General features: G+C 43.7%; 1 protein-coding gene across 1 annotated transcript in view; it reads left to right on the top strand.

The window, feature by feature from the left end:
* The first annotated feature begins 205 nt into the window (after window positions 1–205).
* Window positions 206–16,156, top strand: part of WDR25 (WD repeat domain 25) — an 88,115-nt gene continuing 72,164 nt past the window's right edge. Inside the window, exons 1-2 of the mRNA XM_033139713.1 lie at window positions 206–271; window positions 1,403–2,139. Of these exons, the coding sequence (XP_032995604.1) occupies window positions 1,480–2,139 (660 nt within the window). The 5' untranslated portion in view covers window positions 206–271; window positions 1,403–1,479. The remainder of the gene's footprint in view (window positions 272–1,402; window positions 2,140–16,156) is intronic.

Raw genomic sequence — 16,156 nt, 5'->3', positions numbered from 1 at the left:
AGGGGGGGAACCCTTCGACGCCGGGTCGAGTTTCCTGGGGGAACCGTCTGAGCGGGAGGACACCTGCCCACGCTGCGAAGCCGAGCGGAAAGCAGCGCGGAGGGAGGCTGCGTGAGGGCGGTGTTGCCGTGAAAGGGGTCCCCCCTCCCCGTGCAAGGAAACCGGTCCTGGTCCCTTCTTGGCAGACGTTGCTTGCAGACAGTACAGGCGGAACTGCTTCGCATATGGCACCCGGGCCGCTTTGAAGCGGGGGAAAGGAGGTTTTGGCAAAGTACGTTCTCAAAGCGCCCCTGTTTCACAACTCTTGTTACTGTAGCTGAGCTTAATATAGTTGTAGAAAGCCTTGCTATGTGACTCCCTTGTCCCTTGCACAATCCCCTCCCTCCAAGTGCACGTATGTTTGTTTGTGTTTTTGGGGTCTACTGGGAAACACAGGTTTTTGATACGGTTCTAACAATTCTGCTACTTTTATACGGGGGGGGGGGAGAGGGAAAGATATTTGGATGCCACACTCAAGTTGTCCTCCTTCATGGTGGTGGCATATTGATATCACAATTATCTACAGTCACTAGTTAGCAGGAAAACGTGCACTTTGAAAGCTAAGCTTTCCACAACACAACACAGAAGTGGTTTGACCCTTGGAAGCTGCTGTTTTTTGTTTTTTGTTTTTCTTTTAAAGCGCCCCTGGCTTCCAACAGACACATATTTCTTGTCATTTTCAGTTTCGTTATGTATGGAATTGTTAAGAGCTGCCATTGAAAGGTTCAGCTTTAAAAAATAGTAATAATGTGCTTGCTGCAGAAGGGTGCTACACTAATTTTAGCAGCAGCGCATTCTCCATTCACTTATCTGTTCATAATTGATACATTATTAATGATATGTTAAAAAAAAAAACAAATGGTCACACATAGTGCTGAGCCCACTGCAAATTCATTAAGCATAGAGTCAATAAAATGCATCTGTTTTATTTATTTATTTATTTATCCGTCTGTTTCATTGTTTTCCAGTGACGGTTGGTCCCTGCACTTGCTTTTTCAGAAAACCTAATGTAGCAGGGAGCACACATACATTCCTTTGCTCATTATGATACAGGTTTGCTGCTGAGAACACTAAAGCTAGCTGGCTCTCTGATTCAGTAAATGTTTGCAGTTTTCTTTTGAGTAAAAATATTCAAATTACTGGAATTGTCTTGGGATGGCCATGGTATACCAGGTTATTTTCAGGCTGTTAATGTAAACTGGAATGTGTTAACTTAATTAAATATTTAATTATGAACAGAGTAAAGGTTACTCTTGTGGAGGGTCACAAACCACCCTGGTGCAATGTTTGTAAGTATGAAAGTATGCTATGCTTCTTTGACTGAAAAATGAGTTCTTTAAAGTGAATTTCCTTAAAATTGTAGCTTTTCATCGCAGAAGCTTTTCACTGTTTATGAAGATCTAAAGGGAAAATTTAGAGAATTCCGTTGCAGTTGACTTGATGAATCCCTCACTTGTTGCTTACGAAGATTCAGACTCTGAGACAGAGGATGGGAAATCTGAAGATGCCACTGCCGGTGGAATAAATGTTACAAATTCTGCTATGACTGCTGCTCAGCCTTGTGATGGGATAGTCAAAAATTTTGATAGCACATTCCAACCTGTGGAATACATGGGCAGTTCCAGGAGTAAAATGTTTCATGAAGATACTCTTCTCCAGCACCTGAAACCTAATAAAAAGTATATGGCAACCACACTTCCTAAGAAATTACAGCCTGATACACCTAGACTATTTTCTGCAAATGAGACTTGCTCCCAGAAGAGGCCCTGTGATTACAGCGAAGTTACTATACAAGGGCTGAGACCATATATTTCTAAAAGACTGCGGCAGGAAAAAAATCCACTTCTTTGTGAAGCTGAAGACAGTGGCCAGAGCACAAGTTGTGCAGCCAAACTTGATACAGCAGGAGAACAGATGTCCTTTAATACTTCCCAATATATTATGCCATACATAGGTTCTAAGTATGGGATAACTGAAATTCCTAGGAACCTGGTATTTCAGATGTCTGATCACAGCGGTCCAGTTAATGTGGTCCAGTGGTGCCCTGTGCAGAAGTGGAGCCATATGTTGCTCTCTGCATCTATGGATAAAACTGTCAAGGTAATATGTTGCAGAGTGAATGTGTTTGTGTCTTGTTTATTAAAAAATAGCATTTTCCCCCCATAGGAAAAGAGGTGGGAATCTAATCGATTTCAAAAGTCTCTAGTGTGTCCCTGTGAGCCTTTTTTCTGTGGAACTGGCAGATTCATGTTGAATTGTGTAGGCACCTGTCTGTTATGCAGTGCAGTCTGCATTTACTCTGGCAGAGGTTATGTACTGATGGAAATTAAGGACTTCTGTACTGTCTGTGAAATTGGATTTCTGCAAGTTGAGGGGGTGGGGAAAAGTGCAGACTCTGCTGAACTCTGACACTAGTTCTAGTAAGTCAGAGAGAAGCTGTAGATGGAGCTGGTGTATTGTTCCTTTAAAAAACTAGAGGATTCTCCCCCTCCCACCCTTCCACCTTCTTAGTTGTGGGGAAATGGGAGCAGCAGAATTCTCAGTGCTCTCGCAGGAGACCAAGGAGATCTATATTTAGATTCAAAGGAATCTAAATACAGCACCTGTGAAGCTGTTGATGTCAGCAGGTGCAGCATGACACACTAAAGTCCCTCCTTGCCCTCTGATCTGGCCTCTGGTTGGCTATATGAGGGTGCCTTCAAACACTTATTTCCCCAGGTATGGTAGTGACTAATTGGCAAGTGGTAATGGTAGACAGAAACACCCACACAAGAGGAGCCAGCTTGTGTGTGTAGTGGACAGTGCCCCGTTGCTTGCAAAAAGTAAAAAATAAATCCCAAGCTGTCATTTGCTCTTTGAGACAGGAGGAATCCAGGTGCATGTGTTTCTTACTGCCACCTGCAAGGAAGAGGCAAGGCTGTCTATGTCCCTGTGCTGGTTCTTCTTAACCACTACACGACACTGAGAGCCAGTGTGGTGTAGTGGTTAAGAGTGGTAGACTCGTAATCTGGGGAACCGGGTTCGCGTCTCCACTCCCCCACATGCAGCTGCTGGGTGACCTTGGGCTAGTCACACTTCTCTGAAGTCTCTCAGCCCCACTCACCTCACAGAGTGTTTGTTGTGGGGGAGGAAGGGAAAGGAGAATGTTAGCCGCTTTGAGACTCCTTCGGGTAGTGAAAAGCGGGATATCAAATCCAAACTCTTCTCTTCAAGTAAATTGGAGCTACTTGCTGTAATTGCACTGTTTACTGATAGGAAAGGACTGAGGAAGTTGGTGGCCATTACTACATCTTGTGATAGCAAGTGCCACTATTTAACGATGCACTGTGTGAAGAACTGCTCTGGATTTTGCCTGCTCTGGATTTGAATTTGTAGGGACACAATTCCCAAATGCTGTAGCTATCATGTCTACTGTCAGACATCCAGCCCAGTAATGTCTGCTCTGATTTGGCAGCAACTCTCCCAGGTCTTAAGTTGAGATCTTTTTCATACGGTTCATCTGTTTCATCTCTGATACCTGAGATCCTTTAATTAGAGATGTCCTGGTTTAGTCCTTAACATGCTGCATGCAAACCATCCTTAGAGGCTATCCTGAATTGCTCCCCATAACTCTTCCCTTTCCACAGATCTCACTATACAAAGTTGGCTAGAACAGTTGTTGTTCATTGCCCCCACCTGCAGCCAAACGTTCCATTTGCTATTTCAGTGGCTTTTTCCAGATTCCATATCCCTGCACTGTACCCATAGAAGTAAGCATAGCCAGCTGCAACAACTCCTCCGTCCACTTTAGTGTTGAAACAACTGAGCCTCAAATCCTAGAACAAAACTAATTATTTAAAAAGAGGAGGTGAGCCCCCCCCCCCCCCGTGTCATACAAAACTTCTAATTTGGCTCTGACTTTCTGAGACTTATTCCGAGACTTATAATTTTCCTAAAAACTCGTTTCTTTGAATGGATACAAATGACTACTCATGTCAGCCTTATAATTAAAGTACTTAGATGCTTCTTAGGTTTGCTGTAATGACGCTTGCTGAAATGACGCTTGCTATGCATTATAAGGTTTTAGTGGAAAGCTTATGTGGTGTTCTCCTGCTGCTAATTCTAGTTCTTTACATCAGCGGGTGAATAATCTGCGTTTTGCTGTCCTTAATGCCTCATTTCTAGCTTTTGCCAAAAGTACTTAGGTTGTCACAAAGGGATATATGTACGCACCACTTTTTCTTTGACTGACGTGAGACTTTGCTTTCTTGCACTGCTTTTCAATTAACTAGAGGAGATAACAGCGAGACTAGAAACCATGAACACCATCTACTTGGTATAAACACAGAAGCATTTATTTTATTGTATGGCTTGGGTCCAGGCTACCTGAAGGAATGTATCTCTTTATCTGTGAGCCTGCCTGGGCTTTGAGATCTTCTGGGGAGATCTTTCTCTTGGACCTACCACCTCACAAGCACATTTGGTAAGGATGCAATATAGGGCATTCTTGGTGGCTGTTGCCAGATTGTGGAACTCATTCCAGTGGGAGGCTAGGCTGGCCTGCTCTCTGCTATACATTTTGTCAGTAGGTAAATACTTTTTTGTTCCGAATAATTGGCTGTTCTGGCAGGGTCTTCTGAGGGTGGATGTTCTACTTTGTGTGTGTGTGTAAAAGGTAAAGGTACCCCTGACCATTAGGTCCAGTCGTGGACGACTCTGGGGTTGTGGCACTCATCTCGCTCTATAGGCCAAGGGAGCCAGCGTTTGTCCACAGTCAGCTTCCAGGTCACATGGCCAGCATGACTAAGCTGCTTCTGACGAACCAGAGCAGTGCACGGAAATGCCCTTTACTTTCCCACTGGAGCGGTACCTATTTATCTACTTGCACTTTGACGTGCTTTTGAACTGCTAGGTGGGCAGGAGCTGGGACCGAACAACGGGAGCTCACCCTGCCGCGGGGATTTGAACTGCCAATCTTCAGATCGGCAAGCCCTAGGCTCTGTGGTTTAGACCACAGCGCCACCCGTGTCCCGTCCTTGTGTGTGTTTATGCGCTTATAAATGTTAAAATTCATTTGCTGAGTTTTTATGCCACTCTTCTGAGTTATTGTCCCTTGAGTTGGCTCCCATCAGTTGACAGAGAGAGACAGGTTCTGCAGTCAGGCTTGCAAGCTAGAAAGACAAGGCATGCAAGGGAAGAAGAAGTATGGTTGTCTGTGACCAATGGTAATCGTATTAAGGTTCTGGAGCCCATTCAGGTGATTTGCACCAGTTGTCCTTTAAAAGCCGGTGGTCTGTTGGCAATATAGTTTTGATTTGGCAAAGCCGTTCACCGTGGTCTCTACAGTTTCCTCATAGCAGTTAGGCAGCACATCCTTGGCGGTCCAGCCCCTCTCTGAAATTGGAAGTGCAAAGTCAGCGGCAGCAAAGTCATTCTCATTGTATCAAGGGTGTGGCCACTTCTTGCATCACACCCTGTGGGCTGCAAACATCCTAATCACAATTGCCCCAAAGTGTAATATCTAGACAAGAAAGAGCTTAATGATTTGTCAAACGTACCAGTCAATGATTTGCAGCGATGCTGTTTCATTTCAAAGCTGCACTAAAGTGCTCTCTTGAACTGGTCCTCAGCCTCCTCTTTTAAAATGCAGATTGGTAAGTTCAGATAAATAGAACATTCATTTTATTTTAGTAAGTTCCAAGGAGAGGCCAGCACTCACAATTAATCTCCTGCTGAGGAGGCAGAGAATGGGAATTATTGGCTAAAACGAATAGGCTCAAGTAGCAACCAGTGTTTATGGTATTGTAGAGTTTTAAAAATCAGTAGTCAGTAGAGCTCTGAGTCCTATTGTATGCTAAACAGTCCTTGAGAGCTATTTCATTGTTTGGAGGAATAATCATCACATGCATTTTTCTTTTTAGCTGTTAGTTCCTGCCTTGTTTAGAGTTCTTTTCAGGCCAGTAGAGGGCACAGTTAGATTAAAGATGAACACTGCAAGTGTGGGATACCAACTGCAGTTAAATTCTCTGTTTGGTCATTCATTGCAGAAAGGATGCTTTGCAATACAGATAGTAGCAAACAGCTTAAGACAGAGTTTATAATTACCTGTAATCTCTTCTGGGGGCGGGGATGGTGCTCCCAATGTTAAACTTGCTCCCAATATTAAACTCTGCTTCATTTTACTTATTTATATTTAGAAAAGCATTTATAGGCTGCCCCTCATACAGAACACCAGGGTACTGTACATCAAGATCCACAGAAAGCATGAAGCACCACGCTGAAGAATCATAAAAACGACTGGCTAATCTAAATAGTTTTAAACAGCTGAATATGCCTGTTTGCCTTAAAAATCCCTCAATAAGTATCTGCAATATTAGTGTGCTGCTGAATTCCTCCCAAGGAGCAAGGATCCATGCCTTATCTCTGCTGGGAGAGTATTCCACAGCGTGGGACCAGTGACACTAAGTTCCCAACCTCTAGTTAAAGCTAGTTGGGCTTCTGATACCTAGGGAACAACAAGCAGTGCTCTTCCAGAGGATCTCAGTGATTGAGCTGGAATAGAAGGGCCCAGCTGGTCCTTGCGTTGTCTGGGACCCAAGTTGATCAGGGCCTTGTATATTAATGCAAGAACCTTGAACCTGTCACCCATCTGCCTTCATCAGCAGTCTAGGTGCTGCATTCTGCACTGGTGGAGCTTCCAAGTCAGGTCCATGGGCACCTCCACATAGCAAACATTGCAGTAGTCCATCCTTGATATCACTATTGCATGGACCACAGTGCCCAGGCTTTCCTGATCTAGATACAGCCATAGCTGGCATACCAGATTGAGCTAGTAGAAGGCACTCCTAGCCACAGAGATCACTTGCGTATCCAGGAGTACCCCCAAGCTACGTACCTGCTTCTTCCAGAACAGGCAGTTTGCTTGCTTTATGGACACAGGAACCACCTATCCACAAAGCCTTTATCTTCCAAGAATTCAGTCCTGACTTGTTCACTATCCATAGTTTAAAACAGCTAAAGCTTCCTCCAATATTGATGCAGATACTTCCAACCTCCTCCTTGCTGCTGCACCAGAGACAAGACAAGGGAGGGCTGAGGAGGTCTGTTCATCTAATGCTAGATCATATTATGCCTCCTTGGGAATATGACTGAAGAGTAGTATAAAAATACTTACAATAAACAAACTTAGTGTTGCATCCAAAGTGGGTCATTACTTTCTTACCACTTTGGTGCCCAGTGCCTGGACAGCACCTTCAATCTGCCTGTTTGCAACATGGCAAAAGAAAATCTCCACCCCCATCGTTCAGCCCCATCGTTCACTGAGGGTCTTCTGCTGGTTCCCTCACTGCGAGAAGTGAAGTTGCAGGGAACTAGGCAGAGGGCCTTCTTGGTAGTGGCTCCCTCCCTTTGGAAGATGCTCCCTTTAGATGTCAAGGGAATAAAAAAACTATCTGACTTTTAGAAGACATATGAAGGCAGCCCTGTTTAGGGAAGTTTTTAAGGACTGAAGTTTTTATTATGTTTGATGATGATGATGATGATAATTAATACTTTATTGCTTATACCCCGCCCATCTGGCTGGGTTTCCTCAGCCACTCTGGGCAGCTTCCAACAAGAGATTAAAAATACATTAAAACATAAAACATAAGTGTGGATGTAGCCTATCTTGATTTCAGCAAGGCCTTTGACAAGGTGCCCCATGATATTCTCGTAAAGAAGCTGGTAAAATGCGGACTAGACAATGCTACCATTCAGTGGATTTGTAACTGGCTGACTGACCGAACCCAAAGGGTACTCATTAATGGCTCCTCTTCATCCTGGAGAGAAGTGACTAGTGGGGTGCCACAGGGTTCTGTCTTGGGCCCAGTCTTATTCAACATCTTCATCAATGACTTGGATGATGGGCTTGAGGGTATCCTGATCAAGTTTGCAGATGACACCAAATTAGGAGGGGTGGCTAATACCCCAGAGGACAGGATCACACTTCAAAATGACCTTAACAGACTAGAGAACTGGGCCAAAGCAAACAAGATGAATTTTAACCGGGAGAAATGTAAAGTACTACACTTGGGCAAAAAAAATGAAAGACACAAATACAGGATGGGTGACACCTGGCTTGAGAGCAGTACATGTGAAAAGGATCTAGGAGTCTTGGTAGACCATAAACTTGACATGAGTCAACAGTGTGATGCAGCAGCTAAAACAGCCAATGCAATTCTGGGCTGCATCAATAGGAGTATAGCATCTAGATCAAGGGAAGTAATAGTACCACTATATTCTGCTCTGGTCAGACCTCACCTGGAATACTGTGTACAGTTCTGGGCACCACAGTTCAAGAAGGATACTGACAAGCTGGAACGTGTCCAGAGGAGGGCAACAAAAATGGTCAAAGGCCTGGAAACGATGCCTTATGAGGAACGGCTTAGGGAGCTGGGTATGTTTAGCCTGGAGAAGAGAAGGTTAAGGGGTGATCTGATAGCCATGTTCAAATATATAAAAGGATGTCATATAGAGGAGGGCGAAAGGTTGTTTTCTGCTGCTCCAGAGAAGCGGACACGGGGCAATGGATTCAAACTACAAGAAAGAAGATTCCACCTAAACATTAGGAAGAACTTCCTGACAGTAAGAGCTGTTCGACAGTGGAATTTGCTGCCAAGGAGTGTGGTGGAGTCTCCTTCTTTGGAGGTCTTTAAGCAGAGGCTTGACAGCCATCTGTCAGGCATGCTTTGATGGTGTTTCCTGCTTGGCAGGGGGTTGGACTGGATGGCCCTTGTGGTCTCTTCCAACTCTATGATTCTATGATTCTATGATAAGTCATTAAAAACGTCCCTAAACAGGGCTGCCTTCAGATGTCTTCTAAACGTCAGATAGTTGTTTATTTCTTTGACATCTGAAGGGAGCATGTTCCACAGGGCGGGCGCCACTACTGAGAAGGCCCTCTGCCTGGTTCCCTGTAGTTTTGCTTCTCGCAGTGAGGGAAACACCAGAAGGCCCTCGGAGCTGGACCTCAGTTGTATGATATGTTGTAAGCCTCCCAGAGTGGCTGGGGAAACCCAGCCAGATGGGCGGGGTATAAATCATCATCATCATCATCATCATCTCCGACTTACATTTTAAAGATTTTCATTTCTCTCATTCATTCATTGATTGAGAAAATATCAGAGAACCCCATGAAAATAATAAGGCTGTCACACATGACACATTTTCTATCTTTCAGACTAACCTTTCTTTATAGGGTTATTTTGATGATAAAAGGCCATTTATGTCGCACTAGACTCTTTGAAGAATGAGATTAAAAAAATATAATAAAGAAAATTAAAAATGAAATGAAATAAGACTAGCTTTAAAATAAAAACTATTGTTACTATTTAATGCTACTATCTTTGGCTTTGGCGATTATTTCTTCTGCTGGAGCACCATTATCTTTTAAAGACATGGAAAAGAGCATTTCTGTATAAGTTTCTGGCTTTCACTTACATTTTTTTGCAAATGGAACCTGGGCTGTCAAGGATCATGCAGGCTCTCTTTGGAAGGATTGTGTGCAGAGGGGGGAAAACCAGACACGCTCCTCTGCATGAAATAAATTGACTGAATAACTGCTCCAAATGGGAGCTTTTTCCGAGAAAACCTCCCTCCCGTCACCACTCTAAGAAATTAAATTGAGCCTCATGGTGAAAAAGTACACTCTTTTACTAATCAATTCTGTTCCTGCTTTATAGCCCATTCCCTGCATCGCTACCACATTGTTCCCAATATTTCTTTTTTCATTAAAAAGAGTTGGTCTGACGCTTTTTCAAAGCACATTCCCTTAGAAATCCCTATGTTTTCTTGTACTGTGTAAGCCAGTCTGAGGAGAAAGCACATGTGTGATTGAAAGCTAGTAGTAAGCCATGATTTATGAATGAGCTACTTACTATAAAACACTTTGCACACCAAAAAAGTGATGGGAAAGGGATGAATAATGCATGGATAGCCCCAGGGTTGCAGTTCTTTGTTTTACCATCCACCTTCTCCACCAGTAGGTGAGTCTCTTCAGCACCTCGGAGAGTTGACTATGAAGCATCTCTCGTCTCTTAAAAGAAGGAATGCAACAGTTGGTCCATTTTATGGTGAAGAAAAGAAACACTCTCCAATTTTAAGAACGCTGTGTGCAATCAAACGGTGAAGCATGGCTCAGAAAAGCCTTCAGGGAAAAATAATAGGCTTATGAGGATGTGATGGGAGGAACATCACAGAGGAGAAATTGTTTCAAATCTGTGCATAATGAAAAGGACCAGCCTTTGACACTCTGGGTGAAAACTGAAACGGTACTGCTTTCCAGATTCTTGCAGGGTCTTCTTGCCTACATCTCAGCATCCTGTGACTTATTGAGCTGCATCAAAACTTTCTACACACTCCCTGCTTCATTCCTTCCCTATGGTTGCACTTGCCAACCATTCTTTTCTTAGGACCACAAGCTCACACCTGCTGCTTTTCTAGGGTTTTTTAGGAGGTCTGCATGGACTGCCACACCTATTTCAAACATGTCTTGAGTTCTTCTGGTCAGTGTTTTCTCTCTTTTTCCTGCCTTTACTAAGCCCCTGCTGCGCGTAAGCAACAGAAGCATTCCCAGTGGGCTGAGGCAGGGAAGATTTCCTCCCATTGTCTTCTGTAGCAATGCTGTTGGTCTTGATAGAATGCTACCCTTGGGAAACTCCTAGGGTTGTCTAATAGGGTTGTCTAATAGCCTTGCAAGTTCCTTTGAAGTACTCCTCAGCATTGGGCTTTCCTTTCTTTTAGTTATAATTTTCAGAATGAATATTCCGTGCTGTTCTTGCAGTCACAGAGTGTGCTGAAATGTAATAAATGTAATGGGGCTTTTAGCAGCAAAGGAAAACTAACGGGAACAAGACAAATTGGAATTCAGGAGTCAGAGAACCAGAGAAAACTGAATATTTTTGCAGATTAGCTTCTGAACATTTTGGGGAACTATTCCTATGCCTCCCCTCCTGCAAATAGGTACATTTCATCCTAGTTGTGCAGCTCTTAAGTGCAATGATATATAGAATATTATTTATTGTGAATATTACAGGGTTTTTTATATTGTCTGTCAAAAAAACAAAGCAACAAAGCAAGGGTTGTTTACATAAAAATAAACAGCAGAACATAATTTTTAAAGCACAACAATGCAAACTCAAAGTGTCCTGAAAATAGGAAAGCTAAAAGGCAGCAAGATATTAAGGCAAACAGAAACAAACACAGCTAAAACTGGGTTTCATACCTAGATTCAGAACAACATTTTATGGCAGCTGGAGCTGTCATTCTCTATGCTAAAAAAAACCAACCCTGCCTTTGTGTTAGAGCATGACTTCATCATGGGTACCTACCTTGCAGAATGTTTCATTGTCTCTGATGGCAGTCCATCCAAGTGCACATTGGTGAATGATCCTCAAACTCTTTTGACTGGCATGAATAACTTCTCATCTCAACTTGAGATTACTTTCAGAAGAGATCCAAATGATCACAGACCAAGAATAAACAAACTCAATTCAATCAAGGATGTGGAACAGAAGAAAAGTGGAAACTGCTTTTTCTTGGGTGATTAAATGAAAAGTTGACCATCAGTTTATAAAAATGAAAACCTTGCTATATGAAATGCAATCAGGTTTTAAAATATTGCTCGTTCCGGAGGCAAAAATGGAATCTTACTGTCGTGTAACATCTACTGCCCAGTAGCAGTGTCACGAGTACCACTTTTGTGCCCGACAAGGCAATGTTTTGGATGTAATATTTCAGAGCTGAAGTTATCATACACATGCTTTTTTTTTTTTTTTTTTTTACAACATAGATATTTTGGTTTGGATGAACCAAATGCTAACATGTTTCCAGTTCTAAGTCTTTCAGCTGTTTTCCGTACAAGATAGTAAACAAGAAGCCAAGATATTGAAATTGGTATTTTAAAAGATCCTGACTCGCTGTAAATGAGGGTTTCATAAATAGATGCCCATCTAAGTCTAACCCACCCCCCAAGAAACCTCTCTGGGTTGAATCCAATCTAACCATGGGCAGAATTCCAACTATGGGATATCCCTTTCACAGACTGTGCCTTAGGGCGCAAGCATACTGAGCAGAGGCAGAGCCACATCCAATAAGATAGGGCCTTGAGAGGGAAGAGAAGTGCTTTCAGAACCCTGGATAGCACACTGTGGAAGATTCTCTCAGGAAGAGAGGTGTTGTCTCAGCAGAATGCAGAGGCCTCATGAAGTCTGACAGGATGGTCCTGCCATGGACCCCACCTTCCCTGCGAAGCTGTAGGTGCTGTGAAAAAACTGCTGTCTGATTCTGTAGTCATTGGCTCTTATGGTATGGGGGCTGCACTGAAACTGCATCTTCTCAGTCTGTCAAAGCAATATCCTCTAGTATGGAAGCTGGGGAACGTTACCTCCCTGAGTGGTGCTCTTCCCTGTCTGCATCTTCCTTCCAGGCTTGAAGGAGGATTGAGGCTGGAGAACCTGACATCCCCCACAGGAGGAAAGGGGTTACTTTCAGCAAATTCCCTTCCCCCCCCTAGATACTTTGTCAGCACTTGTCCCTTGTGCTGATATCCTCCCATTGAGAGTTCCTCACAGCTTTTCATCATTTAGTGCTGCTGGCAAGAGCTGAGCAAGTTATTATATGGCGATGGCACGGAGTAAATAACAGGGCATAGGAATTTGTATAATTATCCCCCACCCCACCCCACCCCACCCCACCCCAATACCTAGTATTTTGAAATATTTTGTCAGCCTTGATCCCCCTTCCACAGGTTTGACTTGAAGCAACTGCAATTTGGGTCCTTCCTTTCCTGAACTCTCTCATATAGCGGCTCTGGTACACAAATCTTCTTGCTTTCCTTTTCCCTCCCTGTCCCCCTTTGCTTTTGTTGCATTTCCATCATACTGTTGGTCATTTCAAGCTGTGAACCGCCTTGAGCACTGCCAGAAAGACAGTATATAAATGTGGTAAACTGGTCATATTGGGGCAAGAGAGAAGCTGGAGGTGGCAACCACAGGAGATTACATGCCTTGTTCTTATCCAGGTAACTAAGAACGTAAGAACACAAGAAGAGCCTGCTGGATCAGGCCAGTGGCCCATCTAGTTCAGCATCCTGTTCTCACAGTGGCCAGCCAGATGCCTACGGGAAACCACAGAGCAGAACATGAGCGCATGAGCACTCTTCCTCTCCCGTGATTTCCAGCAACTGGTATTCAAAACTAGGATATTGCTAGCCCAGTACGGACTGTTACATAGCTGTAATCACCCAGTGAAGTGTCGTTTCTGAAACCAGATGCCTTGGGCTGCAATCATGTTCCCATTGAACTCCTGAGCAGATGCATATAAGATTGTGTTGTTAAGCTGCTGTTTTATTTGCCTAAAGCTTGTGCATCATCCCACTTGGAGAAGACGTAGCTGAATTCAGATTTACCAAATTGCCCTGTGAGGATACACATGTAGTATTATTTTTCCAGATTTATTTTTCTTGCATAATCTTTGGCAGTAAGTGGATTTCAGGCTGCTTAAGATGTTCCTTTGGTGCACATATTTTGTAGGTATTTTCAGAATTGACAGTTAGAAGCTTGGGAGGCAATGTTGTGTTGAAAACAATCAGCTGAACACAATTCCCCCCCCCCCATGGAGGTACCATTGAAATCAATAGGAGTGGTGTAGAAGCAACTCTCGGTCACATTTCTTATGAAGTGTTTTAAACATTTTGTTTCCAGGCATGCTGTTTCCAAGGAAACTGAAAGTAGTCCTTGCAAAGTGTAGTTCTATATTTTTTAGTGTCCCTCGGTGGAACAGATTTTTTTTTTTTGTAACAGTATTTATCGTAGTACTGGGTATTAATGATTTTTCCTTAATTTTTTTCCTTACCAAAAAAAAAAAAAGCTTGTAAACTTGCATAATATCTAGCACCATCTGATTGTTACCCAGAAGATAAGTGACCAGTTGAAAGAGGTCCCCCCCACCCATGTTATACTGTACAGAACATAGATTCAGTCCTTGGCACATCTATGCCTGTCTTATTTGTGCTACGGTATTTTGATTAGTTTTGAGACATCATTTCATTGAGGTTATTCTCGCCAGAAATAGCATGCATAGTGTCAGTTTCCCACCGAGGATTCTGGGACGAAGACTTAGGTCTCAGTGAGAAAAGATGTGCTTAAGCTGTGCTAGTGTCAGGGTCGAGTCAGATGAGGAGGAGTGGTGGCAAGCCCCCCCCCCTGACAAGGCAGCACCCACAGAGGAATCTGAGGAATTCGTACCTGGGGAAGACTGGTGGCGGCATTCCTCAGAAGAGGAGGAATCTGACAGGGAGGAGGGAAGACCAGAGCTAGAGGAAGAAGTGGGGCCAGGAGCAGGTCCCAGTCCAGAGCGGAATCAGCCGATCCCCTCTCCTCCTCCCTTCTCAGCTGTAGAACGCCGAGCTGAGAAGCGAAGGCGGCAATTAGAGACAGCTGTAGCTCATAGGAAGCGTGGGAGTGAACCGGGTTCTTAAGGAAGCTATCTGCCCCATTCTACAGCATCTGCAACGATTGTGCTGGGCGCGTGGTTGCTTTTGCTCATCTTGTTCCTGTGTTCCTGGTTTGTTCCTGACTCCCGGCTTGTTCCTGACTCCCGGCTTGTTCCTGACTCCTGGCTTGTTCCTGACTGACTTGGCTTGTTCTTGACTTGGACTGTCTCTGACTTCGGCTTCTCTTGACCCCAGTACTGATACCTGACTTCGGCTGGCTTCTGACCTGGACTGTTGACCTTGGCTTATCTCACCCTGACTGCTGCGCTTCAGCACACCAACTTGTTGGCGCCCTAACAGCTAGTAGCTTGCTAATGTTGGGTTTGAGAGTTGGGTCTTGCAAGAGTCTTGTTTGAATAGACAACATGTTTTTAGTTGTGTGGATCAGGGGCAGCCCTGTAACAGTCCAATACAGGTAGCTGTTTTCGACCTAAGCAAAAAGACCTCCTTTGTGTTATGCTCAAAGGAACAATCCCTTCATTTTGGACTTTTTAAAGCATGACCTGCTTTTCTTCAGCTCTACCTGAGTTTTCTTCAGCTCTACCTGAGTTTGAGGGACCCAGGTGGCGCTGTGGGTTAAACCACAGAGTCTAGGGCTTGCTGATCAGAAGGTCGGCGGTTCGAATCCCTGCCACGGGGTGAGCTCCCGTTGCTCGGTCCCAGCTCCTGCCCACCTAGCAGTTCGAAAGCACATCAAAGTGCAAGTAGATAAATAGGGACCGCTCCAGCGGGAAGGTAAACGGCGTTTCTGTGCGCTGCTCTGGTTCGCCAGAAGCGGCTTTGTCATGCTGGCCACATGACCCGGAAGCTGTCTGCGGACAAACGCCGGCTCCCTTGGCCTATAGAGCGAGATGAGCGCCGCAACCCCAGAGTCGGACACGACTGGACCTGATGGTCAGGGGTCCCTTTACCTTTACCTTTTTACCTGAGTTTTTGGCACCATAGTCCAACGGGGCCCCCTTTTCTTATGCAAAGCACTGAAAGTTTATTATACAGAAATTTAGAAAGCCTTTGCACATTCATTTTATACACACACACACACACACACACACACACACACAATAAATAAATAAATAAATAAATAAATAAATACATTTCATTGAAAGTTTTACATTGAATTAAAGAAAAAAGTAAAAAAAGAAAAGGAAGGGGGGGGGAGAAACAAAAGAAAACAGGATTACAGCAATAACAGAGTAACATTAAAATGTACTTAGGGCTATGTTATATATATGTAAACAGACAACTTATATCCCTCATGTATACGTCAGTTCACGAGTCACTATGGTTTCGTTAAATAGTTTCCAAATATGATTAAATTGGTCCATATATAATCTTGGACTGGAAGTGATCCATTCAAAGGTTGCAAGCGTTGACATGTCGCCTGTCCATTGATCAAAGGAGGCCGTACTTTTATCCTTCCAATGTATCAATATCAGTATTTTTGCAGATGGTAAGGGCAGGAGAATCCAGTTACGTTGACCGATTTTCAAGCCCCATAAATTAGGTAGGTAGGTGAAAATGATGTTATCTTCTGGAATTTTTTAATTCTTTCCCCACAATCATATTAATACATCCTAGTGTCCCCTCCCAACAAATAAATAAATAAAT

The sequence above is a fragment of the Lacerta agilis genome, chromosome 1 (genome assembly GCF_009819535.1).
Source record: "Lacerta agilis isolate rLacAgi1 chromosome 1, rLacAgi1.pri, whole genome shotgun sequence".
Classification (NCBI taxonomy): Eukaryota; Metazoa; Chordata; class Lepidosauria; order Squamata; family Lacertidae; genus Lacerta; species Lacerta agilis.
Note: the sequence above shows the minus strand (reverse complement) of the source record. Positions and strands in the feature narration are given on the sequence as shown.